Source organism: Branchiostoma floridae, chromosome 11, assembly GCF_000003815.2.
Source record: "Branchiostoma floridae strain S238N-H82 chromosome 11, Bfl_VNyyK, whole genome shotgun sequence".
In the NCBI taxonomy this organism is placed as follows: domain Eukaryota; kingdom Metazoa; phylum Chordata; class Leptocardii; order Amphioxiformes; family Branchiostomatidae; genus Branchiostoma; species Branchiostoma floridae.
This window is the reverse complement of record NC_049989.1, coordinates 4,060,975-4,076,814: the sequence shown is the minus strand read 5'-3', so window position 1 is coordinate 4,076,814 and position 15,840 is coordinate 4,060,975. Positions and strand designations below refer to the sequence as shown.

At 42.9% G+C, this 15,840-nt stretch overlaps 1 protein-coding gene across 1 annotated transcript; it reads right to left on the bottom strand.

Moving 5' to 3' along the window:
• Nucleotides 1–430: 430 nt before the first annotated feature.
• On the bottom strand, nt 431–15,840 carry LOC118425679. Its single transcript, XM_035834711.1, has 16 exons — nt 15,644–15,840; nt 11,866–12,155; nt 11,009–11,109; nt 10,696–10,837; nt 10,261–10,373; nt 9,546–9,893; nt 9,069–9,181; nt 8,429–8,720; nt 7,858–8,097; nt 6,739–6,922; nt 5,484–5,783; nt 4,354–4,532; nt 3,482–3,677; nt 2,929–3,075; nt 2,336–2,522; nt 431–1,857 (listed from the first exon to the last, which is right to left on the bottom strand). Exons 1-16 carry the CDS (start codon nt 15,705–15,707, stop codon nt 1,853–1,855), a joined length of 2,901 nt encoding a protein of 966 aa, XP_035690604.1. The 5' UTR covers nt 15,708–15,840; the 3' UTR covers nt 431–1,852.

The following is a 15,840-nucleotide window of genomic DNA, read 5'->3' as shown; positions in this document are numbered from 1 at the left end:
TGCAGTCGGATTCGAACCCGCAACCTCTCGGTCTCGAGCCGAATATGCTGCCACTGCGCCACGCTGCCAAACCTGCGCCATTTACTGTATCACATACTGCAGACCATGTTTGCTCTTTCTCACTCACTCACTCACTCACTCACTCACTCACTCACTCACTCACTCACTCACTCCCCCTCCCCCTCGTCGAACTCAAAGCGTAATTTCTTTAGTTCTTTATTTTTCAGTACTAAGCTATTGCCTATGAGTTTACAGACAAATGACGTTTAACATGTCTACTTTGGTAAGAATGTTTCGTATGCAACTGTGTTCTGTTACTAGAAGAAGAAGTCGTTGGTGTTGGGAGGTAGGCCAGAAGAATATAATAAGATTTTCATGTAATAATTAGGCACCATGAAACTCGAAGGGAAACATGGGAGGCAATAAATAAAACAACAGCTGCACCTTTATTTCAACTATTTGAAAGATAAGTCATAATCCATAAATGATATATTCTTTAACGAAGCTCAAAAAGTCATAAGTGCGATCTGCGGGCTACTGATAAAATCAACTTATTAAAAAGCACTTCCATACTAGGTTTATTATATTGATAACCTATCGGTCGTCAGCGTTTAAGTATCTATAAGACACCATGACAGCCTTGAACCTAATACTTTGGAAAAATCAAAGCTACGTTTCTTTGTCAAAGTGTTACATAGAATATATTTGTAGAAGACAAAAGCTGGTCTAACGGAAAGTGCTGTTTCAATGGAAAGTGCTGTCCTGGACCAACTTTATATATTTTGGTCACAAATGCATATAGTTCTGACCATAAGATCCCATAATTTTTCGAGCAAAAATCTTAAATACACATAATCGATCCTTATCAGGTGTAAACTACCAGCGTTCTAACCATAACAATGACGATGAGAAAGGTCTCTTTATGATGGATATGCTAACAAAACTCCTCTTGAGGTTACTCTCTATAACAGTTACCTGTAATATCATCATGTACGGCAGCGAGTGTGCTTAGGAATACATCATCAAGTCTAAGGTTTGATGTTCTAAATCTACTAATTACCATGGTTAAAACGCAGGTAGGCCTGAGAACTACAAATGGGCCATACGGTGACGTGTTGTCAAACAAGTATGTTGTCATGGAGTAACCGTGTCGCCGACTAGCAAATTAGAGAAACCTTCATTCTAAATATCACTAGCTACAATGCTGTCTTGGGTCGTGTGTGTCTTTTTTCAGAATATTAATTAGTTGTCAACCCATTTTGGTTAAATGCCTGATGATCTCATATTTGATTTTAATTATCATTTAGCACTTTTAGATCTATATTTGTCATAATGCCGATGATAAGATTTGATGTAACGTTTGATTCAAGTAAATGATTCAAGTAAATACCTTGTAGCAAATTCGACCCATTTTGTCAGCATTGCATTGCAGCTGTTGTTGTACTCCTTAGAATAGATATCGGGCACAAAACGTTGTTCGATACTGCCACTGCGGCAAGTTTCCTTCTCCTGTAGTTCCTAAGGTTCTGTTCTGTATTACGTTCCTTCAACTTTCAAACATTGGCCGTGTTTTTATCGAAATTCAATATGTAGTGTGTTTTTTTTCTGTTGATGAGACAAGCATTTTTTCCTAGATCCTATGGGCTGGATTCCCTACATTAAACTCTGTGTAGGAAAGTATTCCGGGCTGTCTGCAGTTTTGTGTATACTGTCATGTAAAGAAACTAAACTGTCGTCTGATGTCCTCGAGGGGAATGTCAGCCACTCCAAGGGTACATTATTGGGGACTAGGACTACTCAGAAAAGTGACAAGGAGAAGTCAGCATTCCTCAGGAGTGGACCAGCGGGTCATTTAGTCTGTAGGAACAGGAAAGAGACACGCAAATGAGGAAATGGTTTCCACACAGCTTACTAAGTAATGTGTACAAAAGTCGTGTGATATCAAATTTGAACGAAAAAGTACGAGAGATAAGTGTATATGAGCTTTTAATCTAAAATAGTTAAGTCAGGTACCCTAAAAGCTAAGGCCGCCGTATATATGTACTTTAAATGATCTATTTATGTTGTATGGTCTATATCAGTAATTCCTGAATTCTACACACTTCAACCATCCATGTGTTCAAGACATTTTTGAGAAGGCCTCGATGATACCGTGTTTTGTTGCTGTTGCCGTTGTTGTTGTTCCTTGTGGCGGTCGGAACTTCGAGAGTTCACATTGCACTGCGCATTTAAGACTATACATCGTATTGCTCTGAAGATATGAATGTCGACCACAACAGAGACAAATTGTACCAAGAACGTTATATATATATATAACGTCCATGGTTATACCTACCGTTTCTGGGCACACATCTCCCTCCGGATTTCTCCAGCCCAGCGCCACAGGCGATGAAGTCGTCGCCAGGCTGGTCGGATTGAGACACCCGCATGATCTTGACAGGATGAGCGCCGCTCCCGAAGGAGTAGTAATGGAGGGAGAGGACCTGGTCAAACTGATGGTCCATCCAAACCACAATCCGCTCCTGTGGACACAGTCGTTTCCAAAACAATTGATTACTGGCTAAAGCGCGCATCAGTATGTACCTCCATGTTTTACATTGGAGGGTAGATATCTGTATTGTGGCTACCCACAACTGTGGTATTCAATTGCAGTACATTCAAGTTAAGCATATAACAAAAAAAAGTAAAATTCCTTATGTCTCAACTTCGCATGCCTGCATTTTACTACAAGAAAAGGAACTATAGGGTAGCTAGTGACTTGAATTAGTACATGAACAACCACCAAACATTTGTTAGCATTTGCTAAACATGACATGACATGTCATGACATTTCTGTCAGTATTTTTGCTCTGTAAAAACAAGGAGCTTTTATCAGTTTCTTTAGCAAAAAGCAACAACAACGTATTTATGAAAACGACAGAAGCTGACCTCGCTGTCCGGTGTCTTTCCGTACTGCACAGTTGTTGTTCCTGCCTCCACGTCGTCCTTGATACAGACGAAGTAGGACTGGTACAGCGTGGCTGTTCCTAGACCCTTGGCCGCACGTTCCAGCTGGCTGGTCACCAGGCGCAGTGACTGGACAGGGGAATGGACGATTGTATATGTGAAATTCTCCAAATCTTCTCAGTATTTGTAGATATAAAAAATTGAGTTCTTCACGTTTATGAGATGAGGTAACAAACAGAACACAGCATCTTCTGAATTAAAATGCCGAATTCAGTCTAAGGCATAGAGTTGGAACACCAAGACAAGCATTTAACGTTGAGCAGTGCAGCAGAGCTTTGAAATGGAAGGTTGTGATAGGCTTGGAAATCTTCTTTTATTTCTATTATTTAGTATTAACTGGTAAAACGTCGATATCAAAGAACGCTCCAGTGTTGGCGAGGAACATGCACCTGTTGATAACAAAGTCAGGCAAAACTAGTGTACATTTAACCTATTGATGGAAAGTACAAGCTAACATGTGCTTCGTTTTACTGACCTTGTACATAGCGACGCCGTCCGGAGAGATTTGCACGGACAGCCAGGACTCGTGGTCGCGGGGAATGCTGGCGAACACCACGAAGATGTCTCCCTCTGACGCCGCCGTGAAGTGGATGCACTTGCCGCCGTCGGTCGCGTCAATACGGTGGGCGTTGGACCACCTCAGGTTGCAAGGTACTAGCCCTCTATCCAAACTGTAAAAAAAGAAACATTGCTTTGCTGAATGACACCACTGATCGATGTTCGAATTGACACTTGATAATGGCTTTCTGTACTAAACACTGTAGAGGTAGGAAATAAGCTTTGTTAGCAACAGGACTGATGTAACGTTAGTTCACCTTTATACGCGGGGTAACCTATATCCGTTGTATCTAAAATCGGGATATTTAGGGATATCAAGCCAACATATGGTGGTTTCATACAGCAATACTTTTCAAATACATGTATTGCAATTTAAAACAAACATCCGTCGACTTGATATCCCTGAATATCATGTTTTTAAATACAAGGGATATAGGTTGCCCCGCGGATAAAGGTAAACTAGCGCTACATGTACATGATATCCTACACATGGATGACGCAGACAGACAGCTAGAGGTCATCAACAAAGTTGAAAATAGACGCCCACGCTTGATCAGTACTCCATAGTGGCAAGCTGCCAAAGGTACCCCGATGAAGTTAGTAAGTAGAATGCCGAAACGTTGGCAGGTACGACATCAATTGCTACCTTAAAAGAATTGAGGAATTCTCAAATAGATATAACAGTACTAGTTCACAATTAACGGTGTATGGCATCAATTAGACATAAGTGATGAGCCAAGATGACACCGTTATATTCGATCACGAACAGTACAATGACGAGTTACCCACCCCCCGGTATCACTGAGGTGCCGCAGCAGCGACTTGTACTCTGCCCTGGCCACCGGCATGTCGTTGATCCAGTCGGGCAGGTCCGGAATAACCCGCGAGGACGCCTCGAAGTCTTCTGGAGTCACGGTGAACAGCCCTGTATCCTGGTCATACGTCATCACCAAGCCTCCCACGCTAATCTGTGGCCACACGGGATGGAACAATCAGTATTGGATGAAGAATACATGTACACAACATGCACGTCTGTTGTAACGTGTCTCAAATATTCGGATAGTGTTTGAAACTCGCGAAAGATTTGGGTCTATTGGATGACACTTATTGCTCGTGTCTGAAATGTAAAAGATGCTCATTATACATATGTATATATATCACTAGACATGTTCAGGTCGAGCTGAGCTGTTCCTTCGTCTGATGATGGGGTCTGATAGAGACAAACTTCTCTATATCAAGTCTCTATATCAGACTCCATCATTAAACGAAGGATCGACACGATCGACCTGAACATGCCCGGTGATATAGTTTGCATCCTTTTAGAGACTGACATCATCATCATCATCTGTGACATCATCATCATCTTGCCATCATCATGCAATGGTTTCTTCACTACTGAGGAGGAACCTCTCCATTGACTAACTCGAGTCTTTTCTGCTTCTTACAGTTCTTGTCCATAAAACGGATCGTAAACTTACAAACTGTACTCCTATTTTAGGCTAACTTCTCTAGAATGCCATTCAATGTATTTGGACAATTTCTACTATTCTTCCGGATTCCAATAGAGTCTGGTAAAACCAAACCGTCTGTGTGCAATGACCGGGTGGATGGAGTGTTCGCCTTGCATTCGGTAGGTCGCGAGTTCTTCCCCGGTCGAGTCCTACCAAAGAGTTTAAAATGGTACATGCTGCTTTCTCTGCTTAGTACTCAGCACTAATGAGGAAGAGTATGGGAGTTTAAACACACATCACTTCCAGTGGACTAGCCCCCAGTTGTAGTGGCTTGCACAAATGTGTAGCCCAAGGGCTATATACAGAAATGAATATATAGGCTATATACATTTGTTACAAATGTACATGTACGTTCAAATGAAGCTATGTGCTCCCTGCAGTGGAACATAATTGTGAATGCAGCGGTACCTTGTTCCAGGTGATGTCGCCACTGTTGCCGTTCCTGTGTCCGTCATATGTGTGCGGGTGAACCCCGTCTCTCATGGTCAGCCACCTGTGCTTCACGTACTTCACACGGACAGCGTACTTGGACACCAGGAAGTTGGGGATGTCGGCAGGCAGGTCGAAGATGACGTTGAACTCTCCTCCGCTGATCATGTCCTGCCAGCGAGGAGCTCCCACGTTGGAGTCATGAAGGAGTGCCAGCTCGGAGGTCTCACATCCGGGCTCTCCGGCAGGGATGGAGAAGTCGGCGCTGACGAACGGACCCTGCAGATACAAGACTCAATCAACGGAACGAAAAGGAACAAAGAAAGAACAACCTTCCTATGTACAAAATGACGGATGGGTAGAATTAATGGCTCTGTCTGCCTGTCTACCTGTCCGTCTGTCTGTCTGCCTGCCTGTCTGTCTGTCTGTCTTTCTGCCTGTCCGTCTGTCTACCTCCCTGTCTGACTGACTGCCTGTGTGCCTGTCTGACTGCCTGTCTGTCTGCTTGTCTGTTCGTCTGTCCGTCTGTCTGTCTGCCTGTCTGCTTGTCTGTCTGCCTGTCTGTCTGTCTATGTCTGTATCTTTGCCTGCCTGTCTGTCTGTCTGCCTGCCTGCCTGTGTGTCTGACTTTCTGCTTGCCTGCCTATCTGCCCTCCCGTCTGTCTGCCTGTCTGAGTGGCTGTCTGTCTGCCTGCCTGTCTCACGGTTGTATGTCTGTCTGTCTATGTGTCTGTCTGCCTGTGTGTCTGTCTGACTGCCTGTCTTCCTGTTTGACAGTCTGACTGTCTGTGTGTCTGCCTGTCTGTCAGTGTGTGCCTGCCTGTCTGTCTGACTGCCTGCCTGCCCGACTGTCTGTGTGCCTGCCTGCCGTTAAAACGTAGAAATCTACAGTGTGTCGGATGGAGATTCAGAAAACAGCTGGACTGAAAAGTAAACTAGAAAGAATGAAAGAGGGAACAAGGGCAGAAGAAAGAAGAGAAGAAGAGCTGGAAAGAAAAAAAGAATGAAAAGATAAGATGTGATTTTCATTTCATGAAAAGATATGATGATTAGACATCATTAGATATTTAGATATCTGCATCTGTCTAGCCAGTATAACCGCCCTTCTGTGTGATACATCAGCTTCGTGATATGAATATTATTTACTGAAATCATTATATGGTATGCTTTAGTATGGCATCTGGCGTGACATGTGCTTTCATTAAGATTGATCACTGTTAGAAATTCAGTTTACCTCTTCCAGATACACGGCGATGGCCCGCTCGAGGGCCAGCCTCCGGTTGGTCACGCTCTCCGTGAACCTCTCCTGCGTGTCAAAGTTGCAGAAGCGGATGTTCGCGTGTTGCTGTGACGTGTTGGGATCCTCCGAGTCTTCGACGTAATATCTCCGACCTTTGTCGTCTACACTAAGGTCCTTACTGTAGGGCAACGACAGGCATGAACAGGAGGAGGCATGGAAGGTTTTGTTTGTATTAGATATTGTGTATTTTGTAAACATCATCGGATTCTTTCTGAGGAGTGCATGCACAATAGGGCTTTCACGCTGAAACGGAAATAGCAGGAATCAAGCAGTACCAACCAGAATGAAGAATTTGCAAAATCCGTGCCACATTCGGGTGGGAATTCCAAATGGACCTTATATTTATTCCCTTCACATGAGAACCGGAATGAGCCGGAATGCCGTCTGAATAAAATTCTTTGCATTTTCCTGGGAAATCGTAGTGCATTCTACAAATTCTTACTGCATTTCAAATATTTGTGCCTATTCTTGTGGCCGTCTCGAATGTTTTTGTCGTGCTAAAAAATTTCGAGGTACATTTGAGGTGGAGAAATATTGAATGGCATACAAAGTGTATTCTGACTATTCTAACTGCAGTACGACCGCATTCGAAGGAATCCCAACATTATTCGAAACATTCTGATCTCATTTGATGGAGAACCGGCCTGCCACAAGAATGAACACAAATATCTGGTATGCAGTGAGAATTTCTAGAATGTTATACGAATACCCAGGAAAATACAAGAATTTTCATCCAGATGGCATTCCGCCTCACTCCGCCTCTTGTGTGAATAGGTATTAGGTCCATTTTGAATTCCACCCGAAAATTTTGCAAATTCTTCATTCCGGCGGCTTCTCCTGGACTCCTACTGATTCGGTTTCTGTGCGAAGGCCCTATTACATGGATACTGATAAACGCCATGTTATATTTGGTCAGATGATATACCTCGTCATTTTGCGGGAATCTTTTCATTCGAAGACTCCGATGAGAGATTTGCCAAACTGTTGTAGGCCTATACTTTATTTTATGTTTACCAAATGTTTGATGCGTATACTAGTCTACCCATAACGTACCTTCCGAAGCAGCCGTAATCCAAAAGACCATGGGGGAAGAGTAGGTCGAAGTTCATGTCGAAGAGGTCCGTGATCAGCGCCATGGTGAACTCAAAGGCTTTCGGGAACTCCTCGATGGAGTCCAGCCAACTTTTGAGCTCGGATCCGAATGCAGTCGTGTAGAACTCGGTGATGGCGGCTGCGATCTGCTGGTTCCCTCCCTGCACAATCATGAACTCGTTGCTGTAGTCCGTCGTTACCCTGTAAAATGCAACGTTCCGTTAGCAAAGATCACTGATGATATTGAACAAGCTTCGCATGACCACGAACAGGACCAGGCTAACATTATTGGCAGAAAATACAGCAGAAATACAACAAAGTTGTTCCCACCTGAACTACACCGGCAAAATTATTTTAACTGAAGCAGCTATTCCAAAAGGCTTCAACGTAGTGTGCTTTTAACAGGACCAACGTGAAAGGAATGTTTTCAATCAATCAATAAATCATACAGACTCCTGTGATTGCACACACTCTCAGACAATGACCGGCTAGAACAAAGACACGAAGGGGTGAAATAGGAGTAGAAACTCACCTGGCTGCTTGGTCTCTTAGAGACTCTTGTGAAGCTGAATCTGCTGATGACGAGCCAGAAGAAAGCTGTGAGTCAGTCTTGAAGTCCTGATCGTGCCACCAGCTGCTGGACTTGATCTGTGTTTGGACGGATGTGTAGGTACTGAAGAGCTGCTTGAAGTCAGCCTGGGCAGCCTGAGCGAAAGTACTTTGATTGTCTTCCTCGGTGGCTTCTTTGACCTTGACGATCTTCAGCTGCCCGCCGAACTTGGCGGAAGTGATGTAATGTGTTCCCCAGCGCAAGAGGAAGTTTTCTGAACGGGAGGAATGGCATGACATAACTCAACATAAGGTATTATTCTGGCAGCTGCTGTCCTTGTCTATTCTCCAATCTCCCTACCTTGTCGCTTATGTTACCTTGCCCCCATTTCATCGATATTATAGAGTTGTACAGCTTCAATTATGGATACATTAATAAATTAAGGTCAAAAGACTAAGATAGTGCGTGCACTCATTGTGTGGCTAAAATTTGAATAAAAAACCATAATTATCACCTCAAAAGGACAACGGAGGCACCAAATTTCGAAACAACGTTAGAATAATCCTTGAGCCATCACAGTACAGCTTGAATATGTCCTTTTGGTAAGATATACTGCACTTACGGAACTCCCTGTCTGCTCCAATGGCAAAGTATGTTGAAGGTAGTCCCAGGAAATCCCTCAGGAAAGCCAGGTTCAAGTCTTCCGGTGTGACAAAGTCCAAAAAGATCTCGTACCTAGTTAGATAGCACGTTTGACATTGATATATCTGTGTTTGGTTGGAAGTGATTTGTTGATTAGGAGACACAAGTTGTACTGGTAATCTGTGTATTGTTAATCTGCCATTAAAACACGGGTATTGTCCATTATACTTGCCTATAATATTCCCGGTATGCTGGAAGGAACTAGCCTGATTAGATCTTGCTTATAGCAGCCCAACCAACATCCGGTCGGCATCATAGGCTTGACCAGAATCTTGGCCTACCATTGGTGTTACTACTTTCTGTAACTTCTTCCCTCGTCTTATGGCAGGAGGAGCACAAACTCTACGGGGAGGGGCCAGTTACATCCCCGGGCAGCAGAGTGGAAAGAGCTACCCACCTGTAAACGTTAAGCTCCAGCATGGCTACGAACGTTTGGGTGGTGCCCTCACTTAGATCGGCAGAAGCTGCGGAATTTGCTGACAATGCAGATGCTTCAGAGTCGCTTCCCCATTGGACGCCGAAGCCCACGCCTACGGAATAAAACAGCCCAAATACGCCGCTTTTGGCTAGATGACCTTGGACCTTGTTCATCTCTTGTTGGAACATGGCCGTAGCAGTCGTCACAGAAGACTTGGTCTCCAGATACTGCCTGTATTCCTCCACGGAGGTGAAGCTGTAGGTCTCCACGTCGGTGTTGTAGATGCCTTGTACGGTCATGGTGTCGGGAACGTGGAACTCCTTGTATCTAGGATGAAGTAACATTTACGTCAAGGACACTGAAAATGAAATGTGGCGTGAGGCACCACCGCGTTACGAAACATGCTGGCGACGTGAAATTACACTTGTCTGCGCTAAAAAGGGGATGAAATAAGTGAAGCTACGGAGAAGACACCATGAAATAGCAATCCAACTTAGAAGAAAGTCTTCAAACGTAAGATACGTGTCAAGAATCTTGTGTCAATTGTACTCGTAAAACTTGCACTTAAGAGTCAAAGATTTTGAGCCCCTTTAGCAGATGAGTTTCTGCACAAGAATGACGATAACATTTGAACAATATTACTTGGAGAGAAATCGTACAAGGGTACCTTTGTCGTCAAGAAAAACAAACCTACCCCTGTAGACCATTGCAGGATCGCTGAATGAGGCTCTTCTTCCTGGAGTCGGTTGAATATTCACCTCGGCCGTCAAACCCAACACCCAGGAAAGTTGCTCCGTCAATGATATTCTGTGAGCGGAGTACAAATAAAGCACTACTTATTACCTATGTACGTTTCGTATACTAAATGTAACATATACCGTATATCAATACTTTTGATAGTCTTGGGCTGGTAATGCATGGCCATGGGTGTGTGTCTTTGTGTGTGTGTGTGTTTGTGTGTGTGTGTGTGTGTCTTTGTGTGTGTGTGTTTGTGTGTGTGTGTGAGTAGTTACATGTATCTCACTCTCTCTATATATACATAGATAGATAGATAGATAGCGATAGAAACATTTAGATATGGATATGGTTATATCGATCGACATTGCCAATTGGTTCAGTCCATACTTACAGCACAAGCCTCTATCGGCACGAAAGCCTCGTAACAGGGATCTCCGGTTGAATAGTTGGTGCCAAAGCAGCCGTTCATGAGAACAGACCCCAGACCCATCGGGTAGGAAATCGGGGTGATCCCGTCAGTGGTGCCCTCGTCGCTACGAGAAAGCGATAAAAGCTGATAACTTCATCATATATTTATGGATAACTTACCTATGTGTACAAGCCGACCTTAGAAAATGAATGGAAGAGTAGTGGGAGACTTTACCTGCCACCTACAACCTACAGCAAGTGCGACTAGACAGCATCTTATTAGACTAGCGACTAACCTGTCATCAACATGCTCAAACTCCATGCGGATCTCCTGGTCAGGTGGTGAGAAGGTGTCCCCGGTGTTCGAGCCTCTGCCGTTAATCATGGTCAGTTTAGCCTGAACATCATGAGAACAACCAAATGCAATTTCAGTCTTATAGCTGAGCCACATCCAAAAATACTGAATGATTTTGAATTTGTCCAAAAAATGTTACCTTTGCAATAACTTACTGAGTGTGTCCAAAAGGGTAATGATATTCTGGACCTTAACCAGCAGAATATGTTCAACATGAATTCATATCAAAGATTAATTCATTACATCGAGTTATATTATGGTTTATTGTGCTGGGATTGTACTGTGATGCAGCTCCTGACTGAAACCGGATCAATTTCAAACAGTCGATACTTTCACCCCCACCCCCCGAGAAGCGTGCTCTCAACAAAGAGTGTGTCAATTTTGTAACTTAAAGACGGTAGAAGATGAATATTGTAATATGCATGATAATGATAGAAATACTCTATTTAGTTATATAGAAAGCAATTCCCTCACTTTATACGTATGAGTAGCACTGACAGATTCATATTTACAGTCCTACATTTTCACCATTACCAATAAGCGAGAAGAAGCCGAACGTCCGTGTTGTTCTAGAGCTGTGATACGTCTATATACATGTTTTGTCTTTGTGTGACCTGTACTTAGCTTGTTTGGGCGAAAATGTACAATAAAGATCTTTGTTCACCCGGGTACCCGGGCCGGAGCACCCGGAGCACCCGTATCGGACTTTATCGCGGCCGAGGTATGACATGATTTTGCTTGCCGTTGATGTCATTTGATACAACATATGATATCCTCGATGTAGCACGAAGTACAAACCTCTTTCAAATCTGAGCCCACGCCGGAAAGGAGGTCCCCGCCACGTGATAGCACTTTGTCAAACTCCTCGTCTGCCCGGTCGAACTGGCCGGAGAAGTACTCCTCCAGACCTGACACCACTTTCTCCTGGTGGTTCTCCACCACTGCCTCCGCGATCCTGTCTCCCAGCGCGTCCACGACCTTCCCGCCGATGTCCATGGCAGCCTCTCCGGCAAACTTGGCGATTGCTGCCTGAGCAGCTCTCTTGGAACGATGATGGTTTGTCGTTTGGTCCTTGGCAATCCTAGGTGCTGTAGTGAGGACGTCACCAACATCAAACAATCATAAGGACACGAAAGTAACAATAAAAACACACACTCACGCGCGCGCGCACGTTAGCTTGGCTCCATCTAGTATCTGGCCACAACATATCTTTAAGAAATAATAGACAATTCCGCGGTCATTCTTTCTAACCACCCTACATTAGACAATAAGAATATATGTACATATGTTAAAGAAAAGACGGACTGGTGTAGTATGTACTAATATGTAACGTTATACACTGTACAACAAAAACTATTTTATCATACTACCACCACATACTCAGTGATGCTGTTTTGTTTACTCCAGTCTGTTTTTGAATTCTGTTTGTTGATATGGAGTTGCTTGGTAGTGAGTTGTATGTCTTTGTGCATCTGTAAAGGAACGGCCTGGTGAGAGGTTTGGTTCTGGGTTTGGGTAGTATGAAACACCCTTTGTGTGACAGTCTTGTGTTGTGGTGGTGTGAGATGTTGGTGGTTCTGACCCTGTCATATATGACTTGTGGTTGTTTGACTGTAAGCAGCTTTAATATGGAAAGCACAGATAGCACTGGTGAACATTCTCTCTTTTACAGTTTGCCATCCAAGCTTAGAAAGTGGGTCATCACAACTGGTGAAAAGTTTAGTTTTTACGATATTCAACCCGTGAAAGAAGTTTTTGTATTTTCTTAATGATGCTACTGTGCTTGCCATTTTACTCCTGATTTTATGTACATGTAGGGCCCAGGAGAGATGCTGGGGAGTTTGATGAAAGATCCGCCGCATGTTAAAGATGAGAACAAGTGCACATCCATTGGAGATAGAAAGGGGTCGCTATAAGACTTAGGAGTGAGTTGACCGACCGGCGGATAGACAAAGACTGACTGAATTCCCATGGCGATTTATTTGTCCCTATTCGGCCAAATTGTTCTCTTTTGTCATCCAGCACCAGTGATCTAGATAGTATAAGTATAATAATACACAGACAACATGTTTTATCAAATCACTTTAATCGCCTTACACCTACAAACTGTACGGTACCCAGAAGGATTGGGTTAATGACATAATGCACACAGACAAGTATGTGTTTCAAAACAGTTTAATATCCTTGGGCCTGCTAGCCATGGTGGAAGGGACTTCTCTTCTTCTTCTTCCGGTAATATACAACTGCCGATGGGTCGGCAATAATTGACATGTGGGGGTCAGAGGTCACCACTATTTGATCAGTAGACTAAAGAGAAGAGGGAGTACTGGACACATTTAGGGTGAAAGTGGTCAGAGACGGGGACTATTCTTATTGGTAATGTGCACAACATACCTTTGATGTTTAAGGAGTTGAGGTGCCTTTCAGCAAAACTCACTTGAGTTTACCATTATTTGTACCCTCAAACGCATATTGCCTTTCACGGTCTGAAAGCAAAGTAGATTTATTCACCGTGGACCAGCTGACGTCAGTTCAGTGGTAAAAGATATTTAGACGATTTCACTTTGTCCCAAACTATGACACTAAGGATACATGGTGATGATGCTGAGTAAACATGAGTTGCCGATGCCTATCTATTGGTGTGTATGTAACAATGGGGTCTTAAAACTCATCCAGCAGATATGAAGAGCTAAGTTTGCATCATTTGCACCTTGAAACGACCATTGGTCGAGATAGCTAGAGTATAATAATACACAGACAACATGTTTCATCAAATTGGTTTAATCGCCTTACAGCTACAGACTGTACGGTACCCATTAGGATTGGGTTTATGAAATAATGCACACAGACAAGTATGTGTTTCAAAACAGTTTAATATCCTTGGACCTGCTTGTCATGGTGGAAGGGACTTTTCTTTTTGTTAATGTACACAACTTACCTTTGATTTTTGAGGAGTTGTGGTGTCTTTCAGCAAAACGCACTTGACTTTACCATTATTTGTACCCTCAAACACATATTGCCTTTAAAGGAAATAAAACACAGGCAAATTCACGGTCTGTTGAAAGCAAATTAGATTTATTCACCGTGGACCAGCTGACTTCAGTTCAGTGGTAAAAGATATTTAGAAGATTTCACTTTGTCCTCAAGCTGTTATGATTCCCCATTAATACATGACAGAACAAGATACTTGTCCATTTCGCTACGGTGGTTGGGGATTTTAACTAGGACATGGTGAGGATGTTAAGTAAACGTGAGTTATCGATTCCTAATTATTGGTGTGTATGTGTGGGGTCTCTAAAACTCGTCCAGCAGAAGAGATCAGTTTTCCTCATTTGTACCCGGAAACGACCATTGGTCGAGAAAGCTAGAGTATAATAATACACAGACAACATGTTTCATCAAATCGGTTTAATCTCCTTACACCTACAGGCTGTACCCAGACGAATTAGGTTCATGAAATGATACACACAGACAAGTATTTGTATAAAAACAGTTTAATATCCTTAAACCTGCTATGGTGGGATGGTCTATAGTAACTGACAATGGACGTAACTTATTAATACCTTTGATATTTGGGGCGTTGTGAAGCCTTTGATGAAAACTCATTTGAGTTTACCACTATCTGTACACTCCAACGCATATTGTTTTAAAACAAGACGCACAGACAAGTTCACAGTCTTTTGGAATTGTACTACTAGAATTGGAATTCTGGAACGCATGTTTATTCACCATGAACTTAAGTTTAGAGGTAAAAAGATTTAAGGTGTGTCTTTGCACTCATTCCTCACTCATACATGGCAGAGCATACACTTTTTCTACGCTTTTCACTACGGTGGCTGAAGATGTTAACTGCGACGCTAAATGAAAATATGGTGGGGATGTGGAGTTAACTTGAGTTATCGATGTTTAGCTGGTCTCTAAATTTGATGGAGTCCCTCTGTCGTAGAAAATCTTATTTTCATCGTTTGCACCCTCAAACGACTATTGCCATAGTATTGGTTGAGATAGCTTGAGCATAGTCATACACATGCAACACATGTCATCAAATTACACCAATGCAATAAACCTTACCCAAAAGAATTGGGGTTATGAAATAATACATGCAAAGCAGTTCGATATTTCTGGCCCTACTAACTATAGTAGAATGTACTAATACCATTGGAAAAAAATTGCAGTCAAAGTCATTCAAACAACACTATTCTCATTACCCGATTATTTTTGTGTAGTTTGCGCAATCAAAATTATCAAAATTCAGCCAGGAGTGTTGGAAGTGTGTGCAAGGTTTTAAAACCAACTCGGCTTTAAAAAAATTACGGGCTCATAATTGCTCTGATAATTACTTCAAATTGGAACTGCATATTTGGTAGGCATTTAGCTTCTCTGTAATCAATTATCTTTGCAATTTTACTTTGCCAAAAATTTCGGCATAGATTCCATGTGGATTTCAATATGTTTATATGCTGTTGTGTGGACTGGGTACTAAAAGTTACCCTCTTAAGACATTGCGGAGTATACTATCATTTTGTGCTCATCCTGGCCGTACAAGTCAGAGATAAAGTTTGGTACGTAAACTCACCTGCCGCACTCCCCGCGATGCAGGCCATGACGGCGCAGAAACAGAAAAGAAGTTTCTCCCACATGTTGTCTCAAAGTAAGGCTGCTTCTTCTACGGTAGGTTGTCTCTCAGACGGATGCCGGAGAAATCTGTCGGAGTTGTGTTGACCGGCGGGACCGGGCAGGACGATCGCTCGGAGAGACAAAGTAGATGTCCGG